Genomic DNA, 16448 nt, shown 5'->3' with positions numbered 1-16448 from the left:
AAAAAAAAAAAAAAAAAAAAAATCAATTCTCAGTACTACTTTAAAAATAAAAAAACCAGCATGGGCTATTTCTGCATCCTGAGATTTTTTCTGATTTATAAGACACAGTAGGATTTATGTTTTCCCCCAAACAGGGAAAACATAAAGCAATTAAAATAATTTAGGTCAGGTGTGGTGGCACACATCTATAATCCCAGCACTCAGAAGGCTGAGATAGAAGGATTGCCACGAGTTTGGGGACCAGCCTAGGCTACATAGGTAAGTTTAAGGCCAGCCTAAACTACAGAGACCCTGCCTCAAAACAAAAAAAAAAACCAAAAAACTTACCATCGTATGTAACCCTTTTTTCAAACAATCCAATTAATAGATATATCTCAGACTGCTGTACTCTTGGTTTATAAAATTTTTTTTTTGTTGTTGTTTTTTTCCCCCTTTGGTACTGGGGATTGAACTCAGAATCTTGTGCTTACAAAGCAGGTGCAGCACCACTGAGCTAAATCCCCATCCTAGTTTATAAAATTGTTATGTACATGGCTAGCTCATTTAGATTATTGTTAAAATTATAAAATGCATCCTCAATTCTTAAGTCTAATAAAAATTACTGTTAACCTGACTTTTTTTTTTTTGGTTACTTTTAGGAAGGATTTTTGCTGGGAGAGGTAAGACAGGAAGAAACCTTTAGCATCAGTGACTCGCAAATCAGCAACACAGAATTTCTGCAAGTAATTGGTAAGTAACTATCACTGACCTTAGAAATACCTTTTTTTTTTTAACTCTATAGTTATTTGTTTTGTTCTTTGGCTCTCGTGTGATTTTAATATAAAGTATTAAAAGTAAAAACTGGTTTTACTCTATATACAATTTTACATACAGTTACTGTATAACTGAATTTAATCTAAGGTATTAAAAGTATTAAAACTAAATTTATTTTCACTAATAAATGATGTGCGATGGTTTATGTAACCTTACATTGCATATCTGTAAGTATAGATCTTCTATAATATTTCTTACCCACCACCTGGTCTTTTACTGAATCACTGTGATCACCTGATATATCTCTTCAAAACCTTAGCAGTTTGTAAATTAGGCTTTTCTCATTGCCGTGATCACCTTATACTAAAATGAATGGATGTATTATGCTGGTCCTTTCTAGAGGGATCTGGCAAAAATGTTCACACTCGTTTATATGAGGTATTTCCTGGGCTGGGGATGTAGCTCACTGGCCCCATACCTGCCTGGCAAGCTCAAAATCCTGAGTTCAATCCCAGGTTCCAGGGAAAAAAAGAAAAAAAGAGGTATTTCCTAAACCTACACAGCCTTCTGAAGGATGAGCCAAATGGTCACTTTGCTTGAGGTTGCTGGGGAGGAAGATGGAGTGTTTTTCTCTTTAGATTAGTTTCTTTTTGATAGAGATCATAGTCCTTTCAGGTACCTCTTGAGCAGATCATCAAATAGTACATCCTGATACATAGAACATGACAAGAGACATTTCATTTATTGGTGCAGCGTTTATTGAAGAACTTCTTATGAGAGACATGTACTAGGCAGAGAAAGAAATACCCACATGCATCCCTGCCTTCCAAAACTATAGGGGGCATAAGAGAAATAAGTAGAAATATCAGACATTACAAATTAAGTGCTATAAGAAAGAAACAAAGAAAATCCAGCAAATGTCAGAGGTTGAGAAAAACTGCTGGAGAAGAAATCAGTAAGGACATCGTCAAAGAAGTTAACTGAGGACCAGTGGGATGTACATTCAGGGAGCATAGAGCAAGGAGTTCATAAAACGTACATGAATCTGGCCTGTCTCTCTAAGGCATAGCATATATGAAGACAAAGGGATTGTGGATTTAAATACTGGTGGCAAGCTAGGTTATGTGAGGAACCAAATCATGAAGCCTTCTTCTGGTGCATGGATTGGGAGCAAGGGTGAGGCCTGAGGTAGTGTTAGTATTTTGGGAGAACAAGTGACATAACTGTTTCTTTTTAATTTTTTCTTTTTGGTACCGGGGATCAAACTCGGGTCCTTGCACTTGGGAGGCAGGTGACAGAACTACTGAGCTAAATCCCTGGCCCTACATAACTATTTATTAAGGAGTCACAGTTAATAGACTACAGTGACAACCATTTTTTGCTGTGCAGTCTTTAATTCATTGGTTATATTCAATTTATTGATGCAAGCAATTGTGGATTTCCTGGACAAACTGTCTATCATATCTTTTATATTTGGGGGGCTTTTTTTTTTTCTTTGAGACAGGGTTTCACTATGTACTTGAGGCTGGCCTGGAATTTACTATGTAGTCCACACTGGCCTCAAACTTGTATTGATCCTCCTGCCTCAGTCTCCCAAGTGATGAGATTACACATGTGTACCACCATGCCCAGCTATTTGCTAATATCTTAAATGTATTGTTACCATTGTAATTTCTTTCAAAAATAAATGCATACTGTATTTGAAAACAAACCAGGGACATTGTAAAAGCTGGGTTGATTGAAAGGCCCAACATTAGGTCAAGTACCATGCATTGTATTCTCACCACAAAAGTGAGAAGTTTCTGGGGTAGCTAAATTTCCTTAAGATGTTTTAAATAAGCCAGGTATGGTGACATATGCCTGTAACCCCAGCTCAGGGAGCTAAGGCAGGAAGATTGTGAGTTTGAGGCCAAACAGGGATAAACAGACCCTTTTTTTTTTTTTTTTTGGTACTGGGGATTGAATTCGGGTCCTTGCACTTGGCGAGGCAGGTGGTAGAACCACTGAGCTAAATCCCCGACCCAAACAGACCCTATCTTTAAAAAAGGGGGGCGGGGGCCGGGGATTTAGCTCAGTGGTTCGGTGGCCTGCCTTGCAAGAGCAAGGACCCAAGTTCAATCCCTGGTGCCAAAAAAAATTAAAAAAAATAAAAAATAATAAAAGGGGGGACGGTCTGGGGATGTATTTCATTGGTGCCAAACCTGCATGGCAAACTCAGGGTCCTGAGTTCAATTCCTGGTACCTCCCCCCAGATTTCTTAAATAAAATAAATTGACAAAATTAGCCAGCCTGGGCAACTTAGGACTTAGTGATACTCTGTCTCAAAATAAAAAAATAGAGCTGGGAATGCTCAGTGCAAAGGTCCTGGGTTCAATTTCCATTACTGCCAAAAAAAAATTCTCTGCCTCTCTCTCTCTCTCTCTCTCTCTCTCTCTCTCTTTCTCTTTCTCTTTCTCTCTCTCTTCATCCCCGGCCCTTTTTCAATTTTTTTAAATTTAATTTTAATTTTTAATTTTTTTTTTTTTTTTGAGACATTGTCTCACTCATCCTAAGCTGCCCAGGCTGTGCTCAAACTTGCAGTCCTCTTGCCTCAGCCTCCCAGAATGCTGGGATTATAGGCATGTGCCATCATGCCCAGCTTGACCAAATTTATTATTTGTTGAAAATGTCTAAATCTATACACAGACACTTTTACACTCTTCAATAAGGAGGTCTTTATATGGAGTGTTGCACTATAAATGTGGGATGTCTACATTTTATTTCACATGCACATTTGAAAAAACAGCTGACTCATTTTAAGCAGACCTGGTTTCACTCAGTTGTAGGAGTGGTGGGGAAGAGACAGCAACAGAAAAAGGTCCTCAGGTAATGAGGCAGCATAGTAATAATTACTGGAAAGAAGAAATATTTAGGAAGAGAAGCAAGAACAATGTAAAGTATGGTGGGAGGTTTTAGCAAGACCATCACAGTACCAGAAGAGAAGTGTTCTGTGTGGATGAGCTGTTGAGGAATGGGAACCTGGAAACTCCAGGCAAAGCTGCCCAGCCTTTGCCTTCTTTCTAAGGTCTGTCTGTCAGTTAATGTATCCTCCAACTTTATTACAGTCCATGGCTTTGTCACATTCAAGACCAATGACCTCTTTTCTCCATGAAGTTTTGAAAGAACTTGGCAAAAAATCTTGAAATGCTTCAATTTCCTTCTGAAAAATACCAAGTTACTGGAGCATGTCTGAACCTAACTGTGCTGTGTGTGTGTTTGGGTGTGTGTGGTGCTGGGGATTGAACTCAGGGCCTCACACTTGCTATGCAAGTACTCTACCACTGAGCTATCCCCCATGACACCCCCCAACTCCCACAGCCCCCCTTGTAGTGTTCTAATCCTGGTTATAAATTATGAAGGACACTGCAGGGGCGGCTTGATGACAAGAGTGTGCATATAGAGTTCAGAACTCTCTCCAGGGATTTTACTAAACAATAATATTCTTTAAAGTAGAAGCTGAATTTCATTTTCTGTAAACTTAAGGTAATATGTTTGCTACAAATGTTCCACATCTTGACCTAATAGTATCTCTGAAATAACTTATGGTGTGCTGTATCTTTTTTTTTTTTTTTTCTTTTGGTATCAGGGGTCAAACTCAGGTCCTTGTACTTGCAAGGCAGGTGCCGGAACCACTGGGCTAAATGGCGGCCCCTGTATCATTTTTATTGATAAAAGAAGGACAGTTTTCTACATTAGGTTTTCTTTTTTGCATCACTGTATGAATGCCTTAATTAGAAAAACTCTTCTTGCCTGGGGAAGTTTTGAATTTGCATACACTTTAGCAACATTAACACAAGCACAGAAGCTAATGGACGTAGCCCATGTCCTTTAAGACCATGGTTCATTTTAATTGAGGTAAAATTACAGCCTGAAACTCTGTGGCTTTGACTTTTTAAAAGCAGAAAACAAGTTGCTCTCTAGGAGAATGTGATAAATGGATTTCAATGGTCAATTAGTCTCATGGTCTTCTAAAGAAACCCAGAGCCTAAGCCCTGATGAGTTTTAAGAAATTGTTCGTTCTGCTTAAGCACAGCAGCTTTTTAGATGCTGTTCAGATCTGCTTTATAAATGACTTCTCCCTTGGTACTGACTATCTTTGAAAGGGTTAATAGACTTCTAGAGTTCCTTCCCCTTCAAAACACCTGGCCCAAGTTGTCACGAGTTGTTAGTTGGTTATTGATGATAGGGTAGTTAAGACCCTTCTCTCCCCAGCCTGTTCTCAAAGCTTTTATCCACCTTGATTAAGTGCTTCCAGTCAGTGGTTATGTTTTCCTAGGATGCTCTGTTTAAATAGGTAAGCTTGAAAAAGGCACACAATAGCAGGCATGTTCCTGAATAAAAGCTTTCAGATGTGTGCTCATCATGCATGGAAAACTCATTCTGCAGTCTGCTTTCTTCTGAGAATGTATGTCTGTGAGTAAAGAAGCCACACTGCTGTCATTGGTATATACACAGTACCTGTTTGGGAGAAGAAGACTCTGTTTTTATTGTCTGAGATTTTGGGTTAAAAAACAAAAAGCTGAGCTGTTTTATAGTTGCCTGTGTCTTACATGACTGAGATCTATTCTTATTTCTAATTACAGAAATCCATAACCATCAGCCTTGTTCAAAACTTTTTAGGTAAGCCACATGTTTTTTGTAGCTTTTAGTCTGTATCAAAAGGATTTATTAAAGACTAATAGATTTAGGCCTGTAGTAGATTGTGGCTATAAGGTCACAAGATAGCTGGGAATGCCCAAAATGATTTAGTCATTGAGTTTTAACTGTGGGTGTGGCATTGTGTTAGGTGAGCAAGTGGCAAGAAAAATTGTAAGTCATAGTTTCAATTTTAGAGGAGAGTTAATCAGTGATTGCATATAGATAAAATAATTTAATGAGTGATTCTAAGCAAATAACACATCTTCAGTGGTCAACTATAGAATGTAAGGAAAGGATCTAGGGCCAATGACACAGACTTGTAAGTCCCAGCTACTTGAGAGGCTGAGGCAGGAGGGTTGTATAAAGCCCAAAAGTTTAAGACCAACCACGACAACATAACAAGACTCTGTCATGCCGGGCTTGGTGGCGCACGCCTGTCGTCCCAGCACCTGGGAGGCTGAGGCAGGAGGATCGCTGTGAGTTTGAGACCAGCATGGGCTACCTAGTGAGTTCTAGGTCAGTCTCAACTACATAGTGAGACCCTGTCTCAAAAAACCAAAAAAAAAAAAAAAAAAACAAGACTTGAAAACAAAAAACAAAGAAATACATTTTTTAAAAAAATAAGGGAACACAAAAACCCTTCCACCTGATGGCTAATATAATTTTCAGCTGTGGTGCTACTTTTTTACCCTTCCTGGAAGACAGGCAGTACTTTCTCTTAGATCCACATGAGCCACCCTTCACTATTCATGATCATTATGTTCTTCCTTCACATCTGCCAGACCTTTCTGCCTGATCCTTCCTAGCATGTGTCCCCTGCAGCTTTTACCCTGGCCACACTCCAAATAGCTAGCCCTCTGTACCCAAATATTCTGGGGACTTGTACCATGTTCACTGCACCTATACACCCTTACCCATGATTGTTGCAGAAGGTTGTCTTTATGCAAGATGACTGCATGTAAACCTTACCTCTTTTAAATTTAAACACAACAAAGAGGAATAGGGAAGCTAGATGAGGAACCACTGGTTCATTTGAAAAGAATTTCAGCAAATGAAACGATTCAGATGCTGGTCCATAAATGATGTCAGTTATTTTTCTCATTGCTGAGACAAAATACAAAATAGCCAATACCCAAAGTTAAAGGAGGAAAGGTTTATTTACCTCACAGTTTATATAGGTATCAGTTCATAATCAACTGGCTCCAAGGTAAAATGGAATGCAGAGAAGAAACAGGCCGTGGTGGGCAGAAGGAAGCTAGCGGTGAAGTAGCAAGCAACCAGCAGCAGCAAGCAACTCCAGCAGCTCTCCTTTGTCCATAATATTCTATCCAGGCTGTACCCCTTAAGGTGGGTAACACTCACTCCCAGGGTGGGCCTTCCCATTATCCAGACCCAGAACTCTGGCAAACCAATCAGTGAACTAATTTAGTAATCATACACCCTTTATCCTAGCTTCACAAACTTAATAATCAGTATATACAATCTAGATCCAGCCACCTCTGAAATGACCCATCTATGACCACATGAGGCTTTAGGGGGACTTCTAGACAGAAGCTATAACAAATGGTCTCTCTGTGCTGTATGGAAGTATTTAATCCAACCCTGATTGTCAAAAGCATTGCTCCATGACTGCCTTTTGGAGGAATTCCAGAAAACACTGTCAGCAAAGTAGTACAAGAACAAGGATTTGCCTGAGTTTAATTCAGAGACTTATGATTCTTCGAGATGAAAGAAACTAGAAATCATTTGTCTCCTCCAAATTCTTATTTTGTTTAAAAAAAAAAGGAAATGGAGACCAGATAGGGTAAGTGATTTGTCCCAGATCCTGCAGTGAGAAATAGAACTGGGGCTGGAGCTGGTATCTCCTGATTCTGGAGTCTTTATTTGCTCCTGTACCTTGAACTTCTTCCTACCTTTAGAGCCTAGGCTTGCAGTGGTAGAAGGAGCATGGCTTTTTTTTTTTTTTTAGAGTAGGAAAAATTTATTGAGAAAAAGATAGCTTCTGTCTAAGAGAGACAGAAGGGGGACCAGAGGTAGGAAAGGGTCATACATCAATATACATGGGCCACTCACCACAGGATCTTGGTTGCATTGTTCCGTTTTAGTGGTGAGCACATTGTTTGAAGGTTGCCAGATCTGAGCAGTAAGTTAACTTCACTATTTTTAATCTACAGAAATGGGAATAAAGGGCCAGGGATATAGCTCAGTGGCACCACGCCTACCTGGCAAGTGCAAGGTCCTGAGTTAGGTCCCAGTATTAAAAAAAAAGTGAATAAAACCTGTTAAGTTGTTGGGCTGAACCTCCAGCATTGATGCAAGAATGACGTAAAAAATATCTTCAAATAGTTGAGTATCTTATTGAGCATTCGTCAGATGCTTTTCTTCATTTTTCAGAATATGAGCTGCTGTTATCTTTTTTCATAAATGATACTTTGAAACAAAAGATGTCATAGTCATTTAAAACCATGCATTTTGTAATTACTTGCTATCAAACACCTCCCACATTTGGAAGTATTGTCTTTTGAATGTAGTAATCTCATAAGTATTCTTTGACAGAAAAGATACTTTGTATCAGGAAAACATTTAGCTTGATTTCTCTTTATATACATAAAGCAGTTATATTTCTATTAGAGTTAGATGCTGCATAGATACATGTACATAGAACATCTTTGTCACAGTATTGAGAGATTTTAATAAAATGCTTTTCCCTCTCTAAAAAACAGTTTTTATGACTACGCAAGTAAAGTTAATGAAGAGAGTCTGGACAGAATTCTTAAAGATCGGAGAAAGGTATGTTCTATTTATTGCCTATTCTGATAGAGAAATAATAGTTCTTTATCTTAACACTCAACCTTATAATATAAAAGAATGTAAAGTGGAACAGTCAGATTTTATACTGTCATGCAGGAATTCTGTTAAATAAGTTCTGGGCTGGGGATTTAGCTCAGTGGCACTGCACCTGCCTCGCAAGCACAACAATATCCTGAGTTGGATCCCTGATACCAGGAAAAAAATTCTTTTTTTCAAATTTTTATTTTTATTAGTACATGTTTCCAATTCATAATGATTACATTGTGGGAACTTAAGTAGGTATTAAAGGTGCATTGTAGATATAAAACATTGTTTATAATATATCAATAGGAAAAATTAGATATTTATAATAGTCTATTATGTAAAAATTTTAAGAAAAAGTGAAATATAATCTGGAAAGTTAAATTCAGTTGGCTTCAAGTGGTTCATTCTTTCTACTCTGTAACTTAGAAATAATTTTGCAAATATTTAATACATATGCATTAATTTATAATCAAGATAAGTGTTTCTAAAAAATGTAAACTACAAGCTGGGCTGCACCCCTGTAATCACAGCATAGTAGGAGATTGAAGCAGGGGGACCACAACCTCAAGTCCAGCCTAGACAACTTAGCAAGACCCTGTCCCAAAATAAAATTACAAAAATAAGTAAAGTACTATCAAACATTTTAGATATGTTACTCCTTCAAGCTAAACTGAAGCTGAACACAGATGTTTTTCAAAAAAAAATCATGTGTTTATTATTTCTGCCATCACATCTCTGTGATGTTCTGGTTATTTTGGTAAGCAAATCTGAATAAAATTGAAAATAAACCAGAATTTGTTGCTGCAATATTGTGTGTTAGTTTCATTTATAATTTACTGTTTTACCATGTATGGGTTTTAATTTTTTTTCTTAGGATATAAATTCCCGAAAAGTAAATTGGCTATTAAACAATCCGTTGAGAGGGACAAAAGTACCAGTAAAAGTTATCAAAAAATACAAAATAGCTTTGTTTATGAATGTCAGGAATAGGTGCCATTGGAATAAATCAACAGCCTTTTTTATGTACAAGCAAACCTTCTTAGTACCACTGCTGGGTATATTCTGTGTAAAGGAAGAAAGAAAAGTAAGGGTAAAAAAAAAAGAAGTTTGGAAGGATAGGTTGGAAGAATAGCTTTGTATGTTCCTGAGCCTGCATGTGCTCAAGTCTGGGGGTCCAACAAAGTGCCTGTTCAACTGGGAAACAATGCTAGAAGCAGCCATAGGTTCTGCACAGTCCAGCTCTTCCATTTTCAGTGATTTCCCAGGCGTACTTTCTGGAAACTTTTAGCAGACCATCCCTCATTTACCAGATACTACCTTACTTTCCCATTCATTTTAATATTTTATCTTGGGTACCTTTTTTATACTTCAAAAACTAAAGTTTGTTCAATTGAGGCTTTCTTTTTTCTTTTGCAGTCCTAGGGATTGAACCCAGGCAGGGTTCAATGAATTCTAGGTAAACACTGTACCACTGAGCTATATTCCAGCCCTTTATGGAGATTCTTACTGATTCATAGTTCTATACAGTACTTACTGCATATTAAAAGCACCAGGGTGTGGGTCAGTGGTAGAATGCCCTGAATTGGATCCCCATTACTGCAAAAAGATGATAGACAGACAGACAGATAGATAGGGAAGGATGGGAAGAAGAAAGGAAAGAAAGAAAAAGGGAAGTTAGCTCAGGAAAAAAAGAAATTTACAAATGGCCAAGAAGTAAATGAAAAGATATTCCACTTCAATCAAGAGACACAAATAGAAACAGCGTGATGCCAGTTTTTTTGCCCATCAGATTGGCAAAAAAATAAAAAGAGGCTGGACATGTTAACACAAGCCAGTAATCCTAGCTCCTTCAGTTCCAGAGGCAGAAAGATCACAAATTCAAGGGCATCCCAGGCAACTTAGATGAGACTCTGTCGGAAGGAAGGAAGGAAGGAGAAGATGCAGCATTGAGGAGATGGTTCCAGGAAGGAAGGAAGAAAAAAAAGGCAACATTGAGGAGATGGTTCCTAGAAATGTAGCTCAGAGTACTTGCCTAGCAGGTACTAAGCCCTGGGTTAGATTGCCAGTACCGCCCCCCTAAAAAAATGAATACATGTGCACATACATAGAAATAAGAAGGTTGATAATATTCAGTGTTGACAAGGTGGCATGGAATGAGGAAGCAGTACTTGGTGAATGTAAATTGATACAGGATAGTTTTGAAATAAAAGTTTTAAATATGCAGTCCCAAATCCAAGAATGTGGCACAAAAAAGTAATATTTAGATACAAAGACATAAGAAAAGCTAGAATTATTGAACACTTTAATTCTGTGCCAAGCCATGTTCTAAGCCCTTTCATTAAATATGCAATTTTTTTTTTTTTTTTTTTTTTTTTTTTTTTTTGGTACTGGGCATCAAATTTGGGACCTTGCGCTTGTGAGGCAGGTGGCGGAACCACTGAACCAAATCCCCAGCCCAAATATGCAATCTTTACAACACCCCTGTGAAGCAAATTAGTCATTTTACAATTGCAAAAACTGAACAATGAATAGTAAAGTCAGCCAGGTATGGTAGCACTGTGCTGTGGGAGGCTGAGGCAGTAGGATTGAAAGTTTGAGCCTAGCCTCTCAGTAACTTGGTGACTCATTGAGACCCTGTCTCAGAACACATAAAAAAGAAAACTAGGAATGTAGCTTATTGTGAAGGACCTGTGTTCCTAGTACTGCACTACATCACCTTTCCCTCCAAAAAAGGTAGATCCAGGTCCTGAATTCGATCCCTGATACCAAAAAAAAAGGTAGATCCAAAGTTTAAACCAATCAACTTGGCCTTTTTTTTTTTTAACTTATCAGTGTATTTTATTTAGCAAATTGTTGCCTTGCTAAGACTTTGCAGAAAGCTGAAGAAGTTCCATATTTCTGGTATCTTTTGATTGTGTATAATTTATATTTAGGTTTCTTAAATTCCCATTTGGGAGTAAGGAGAGGGAGAAAAACAAACTTGAGAAGTTGAATCTGCTGGCCTACTAAAATTTGAGGATCAAACTCGGGTTCTTGCACTTGCAAGGCAGGTGGTGGAACCACTGAGCTAAATCCCCAGCCCATAATACTTTTTAACAAAATGAAAAAAAAAAAATCAACCCGTTCAACCTTATCAAAATGTATTTTCAGTTAGTATGCAACACTATCATTAACTGGTTTTGGTACCAGGGCTCGAACTTGGGACCATGTACTTGTGAGGCAGGCAGCAGCACCACTGAGCTAAATCCCCGACACTACATCAATTGTTATTTATACCCAACATAGTACACTATAAAACTTAACACTTCTGCTAGTTATTCTGTCTCGAAAACATCAACTGTTATTTATCCCCACCGCGGTACACTATAAAGTTTAACACTTCTACCAGTTATTCTGTCTTGGAAAGCACATGATCTTCAAATTAACAATGCATTACAAAAGTGTCATCAGATTTGCGTTGGAAACATGATTAGGCTGTACAAAGACATCAGAAATTCAACAATATCCAGTGCAACCAAAGTCACTTATAAGGCTCTCAAAAGTCTTTTGGACACTGGTGTCAGGCAAGGAGCAGATTACGAGCTGCAAACATTCTGCTCCTCCATCATGTGCCAAGAGTACCAACTGAGTCAATTTGGGCTGAAGACACATGCATAACCAGGACAAAAACAGTCAAATGCAACGTCAAATAATTCCGAAGGGCAGCTGGTTGTTTCCTTCCTGCTAGCTCCAGCACGCGCACCCTGTTAAGTTCTCTCCCTGTACGCAGCCGGAGTTTCAGGATCCTCAGGACAATCACTGGACTCCGGTTCTTCTCCAAACACAAATCTCAACCACCCATCCGCTCTACTCTCTGAGATAGCACCAGATGACTAGAGCCATAAGGGAGAAGCTGAGGGGCACTTTCCACCTGGGCCGCTGATGCCCCTTTCCCAAGGAATGCTCCACCAACTAGCGAGACGGGTTGGCTTTGCTGGAGGAAAACTGAATGGGATGGTTGGGGTCTTCCTTCTGCTCGGCCGGAGGCTGGACCCAAGCCGGGTCACTGGGAGGTAGATGTAGGCTTCTCAAAGTCCAGCCTACAAGCCTCAGCAACCAGGCAGACCCGGCAACCAAGATACACAACCTGACTCATCTTGGCCTCAGCCCGTCCAACTTGGCCTTTTGATCCAGCTTGTAAAAGAATGTTTGTTGCCCTGCTTTTTTAATAGTGAGGATTTTGTTTTTTAAGATAGGTTCTCACTATGTTGTTCAAGCTGGCTTTGAACTCCCTATGTAACCCAGGCTGGCTTCAAACTCAGGGGGTGATCCTCCTGCCTCAGCCTCCCTAGTGCTGGGATTACAGGCATGAGCCACCACACCTGGCTTAATAGTGAGGATTTTGAAAGCAATTTAGATGTCCACCAGTGGGAAATGACTAAGTCAGTTATGTTGGTACCTCCATACTATGGGATTTAAGCAGCCATTAAAAAGCGTGAGGAAGGGGCTGGGGATTTAGCTTAGTGGTTCCGCCATCTACCTCACAAGTGCAAGGATGCAAGTTCAATCCCAAGTACCAAAAAAAAAAGTATGAGGAAAGTTTTCACATAACAGAAGTCTCCCAGTTAACATTCAATGAAAAAAGCAGGATTTTTGTTGTTTTGTGTTTTTATTTTGTTTTGGTGCTGAAGAGTATACCAATGCTAGGTACACACTTTTTGAGTTGTTTTTAATAACTATATATTTTACTAATTGAAAATGAACTAAAGCCAGGTATAATGACACACACCTGTAACCCTAGCTATTCAGGAGGCTGAGGCAGGAGGATCAGAGGTTGAGGACAGGGCAGCTTAGCAAGATTCTTTCTCAAAAATTTTTGAAAAAAAAAAAGGAAAGAACTGCATGATGCAGTACTTTTCAGTACTAGGCAGGGACACATTTTCCAAATTAATTTGTTGTTGTTGTTTTTTTAAGGCTTTGCTGTTTTGAGATATAGTAAATTATTCATAGATTATTATTTCTAGTTGACTTTCCTTTTCTTGGAACCAAGGGTCCCAAAAAAGTAAAAATTGATCTGTAGTATTGATTTTATAGAACTATATAGATGTGTGTATTTTACTTTACAAAGTAAATGAGTTTGTTACTTGCTTCACTTAACTTGGAGATTATATTTTATTTTTCATGATAATTGATAAGAACTATATCTTATAGTTTATCGTATTCCCTGTGGTACTCTTCCATAATACAAACCTGTAAGACGTTTTTTTTAAATACAGATTTCCAGGGCTGGGGATTTAGCTCAGTGGTGCCATCGCCTACCTCACAAGCACAAGGTCCTGAGTTTGATCCCCAGTACCAATAAATATATACATACATACATACATACATACATACATACATACATACAGATTTCTAGCTCAAAAGCAGAGATGATATATAATATTAGATAACAGAAAAGTTTTACTATTGGTTCTAGTTTAGATGTCCTGGCACCCCACTGGTAAAGCGCAAAATAATACCTTCACCTCCAAAGGCTGGTGAACTGCCCTGCCCATAAAGGTACATTGAAAGTGTTAGGTTGAGATTGAGGATGTGTTTTGATATGAGAATCCCACAGTAGGTACAGCAGAGTCAGGGACTGAATTGCTATGCTGGCCGAATCCACAATTGTTTTGCAGTTTCCACAGGCCTCAGGCTTTACATGAGGCCTAATAAAGCAAGATGGACAACGTCTGTCTTTTGAAAGGATATGCTCTGAAACAGATAACGAGCATAAAGCCCAGAAGAACACAGGCTAAAGCCAATAAATGTGCCCACTGTCGGGATGATTGCTTTGGTGCTAGAAAATGTTTTAAGTAAATGTTGAGAATAGAGAAGAAATTCTGGAAAAAGTAGTTATGAAACATCAGCTGTGTTAAAGTTTAGGGAATGAGATTTATAATTATTCATCATGGCCTGGACATAACTCTCCTAAAATGTGTTTTTTGTTTTGCTTTTGTGGTACCATGGATCAAACTCAGGACCTTGCGCTTGCAAGGCAGGCACAACACCACTGAGCTAAATCCCTGGCCCCAAAATGTGCTTTTCAGTGTCAGTGACCTAGTTTCTTGATAATTTTGTGACTGCTTGTCCATTAGCTCAAAAAGGTAGAACTGTAGTTACTACCAGTGTGAATTAATTTGGCATCTCCTTCTTCACTAATTAAAATAATGAGAGAATCTGCTTAAAATTGTTAGCAAATGTCAACTCGATAGGTTGATTCCTGTTAGTTGATGTTGAACACAAATTAATAAAGTTCCTGCTTCTTAGAATATATAAACAAAAAACAAAACACACAGGACTGAAAAGTATTATTACTTGTCCCTTAGCTACTTGTAAATTGTTAATCTGTAAGTGTTTTATGAAAACAGCCTATGTACTGAGTGTTTTTCAAGTCTTTGCAGGGAGACATTCCCAGTCCTATAGAGGATATGGTTCCAATGTTAAATACAAAAGATTGCATCTTGGAATGAAATGCACCATGTTTGCAAGGTTGATAGCTCTAGACATTTGCCAGTTTTTCTGTCTACATTTTCTCAACTAGAAAATTACTTTTAAACCAGGCATAATGGTGCACACCTATGGTCCCAGTGCTGGGGAGGCTGAGGCAGGAGGATCACCACAAATTTGAAGCCAGCCTGGGCTACATCCTGTCTCCAAAAAAAATTTTGTTTTTTGAATTTCACTATTAATTTTAATATGACACTAAGAGTTGTAAACTACCTTTACTTCTTAAAACAGGATTTTTACTGAAGGAATTTGTTTCAAAGAAGGAAGCTTTATGAAGACTATTTTTCTAATAAAGAATTGTTTCTATGACAGAAGTTTTCAAATTTCACAATGCAAAAGAAAAGCTCAAGAAATTTATTTAAAATTCAGGTCGTGGGCTGGGGATTTAGCTTAGTGGTTCTGCGGCCTGCCTCACAAGTGCAGGGTCCCAAGTTCAATCCCCAGTACCAAAAAAAACCTCAGATTCCTGGCTCTACCTATCAAGGATGATTCTGTGGACGTGGCTGGGGTCTGGGAATTCACAGTTTGACAAGTTCTTCAATATGTCTTTTGTCTCATTAGGAGACATATTCTTCTAAAGATTTTAATTCACTCAGCCAGTTTAGTTATTTTGTTGTTAGGTGTTAGAATACAATTGACAGATGATAAATAGCACACATTTTGAATATGTTTTTGATTAGTTTGATATACGTGCACACCCATGAAACCATTACCTTAACAAAATAATGAGCATACCCATCACCTGCAAAAGTTTCCTTGTGTCTTTTTTTCTAATTCCATTTTCTCACCCCTTACTCCCTTTCCCCTTCCCCCTTTTTTGTACAAGGATCAAACTCCAGACCTTGTACTTGTGAGGTAAGCACAGCACCACTGAGCTAAATCCCTGGCCTGCCATCCTTATTCTTGTCAACCACCAAAGTACTTTATGTTTACATTAGTTTTCATTTCCCAGATTTTATACAAATAGAATACTTTAGCATCTGGTCCCCTCCCCCCAGTCTGGCTTCTTTCAGTGTAATTATTTTGGGATTTGTCCATGTTGTGTATACCAAGTACTTTTGTTTTTGTTTTTGCTTTTTTTGGTACTGAGAATTGAACCCAGGACCTTGCATTTATGAGGCAGGCCACAGAACCACTGAGCTAAATCCCTGGCCTGAGTAGGATTCCAGCATATGGGTAAACACAATATCCATTCACTTGTTGATGGACGGTTGGACTGTTTTCAGTTTTGGGCTAAGCTGCTATGAACATATCTATACAAATGCTTATATTGATATATTCAGAATTAAATTTGTAAGATTTTACATAATTTCTTTCTACCTTTCTTTTCTTTTTTGTACTGGAAATCTAACCCAGAGCCTTCACACTTAGCTACATCCTCGGCCATTTTTATTTATTTATTTTTTGGTACTGGGGATCAAACTCAGGTCCTTGCACTTGCGAGGCAGATGGTGGAACCACTGAACTAAATCCCTGGGCCCCATTTAAAAAAAAATTTTTTTTATATTTTTGATTTTTTGAGACAGGGTCTCTCTATGTAGTTGAGGCTGACCTGGAACTCACTATGTAACCAAGGCTGGTCTTGAACTGACAGCGGTCCTCCTGCCTCAGCCCTCCCAAGTGCTGGGATTACAGGCATGCACCACCACACCCGG

At 38.5% G+C, this 16448-nt stretch overlaps 1 protein-coding gene and 1 pseudogene across 1 annotated transcript in view; one reads left to right on the top strand and one right to left on the bottom strand.

Moving 5' to 3' along the window:
• The window catches only part of Abraxas2 (abraxas 2, BRISC complex subunit), a 31082-nt gene that overhangs the window by 4507 nt on the left and 10127 nt on the right, over positions 1-16448 (top strand). Inside the window, exons 2-4 of the mRNA XM_010621241.3 lie at positions 639-729; positions 5376-5412; positions 8154-8220. Coding sequence (XP_010619543.1) covers positions 639-729; positions 5376-5412; positions 8154-8220 — 195 coding nt within the window. The remainder of the gene's footprint in view (positions 1-638; positions 730-5375; positions 5413-8153; positions 8221-16448) is intronic.
• LOC117285287 lies at positions 11730-15361 on the bottom strand (annotated as a pseudogene).

This window comes from Fukomys damarensis, unplaced genomic scaffold (assembly GCF_012274545.1).
Source record: "Fukomys damarensis isolate Sample0158 unplaced genomic scaffold, DMR_v1.0_HiC HiC_scaffold_8, whole genome shotgun sequence".
Lineage (NCBI taxonomy): Eukaryota > Metazoa > Chordata > Mammalia > Rodentia > Bathyergidae > Fukomys > Fukomys damarensis.
The sequence above is the reverse complement of the archived record's forward strand: the minus strand, read 5'-3'. Positions and strand labels throughout refer to the sequence as shown.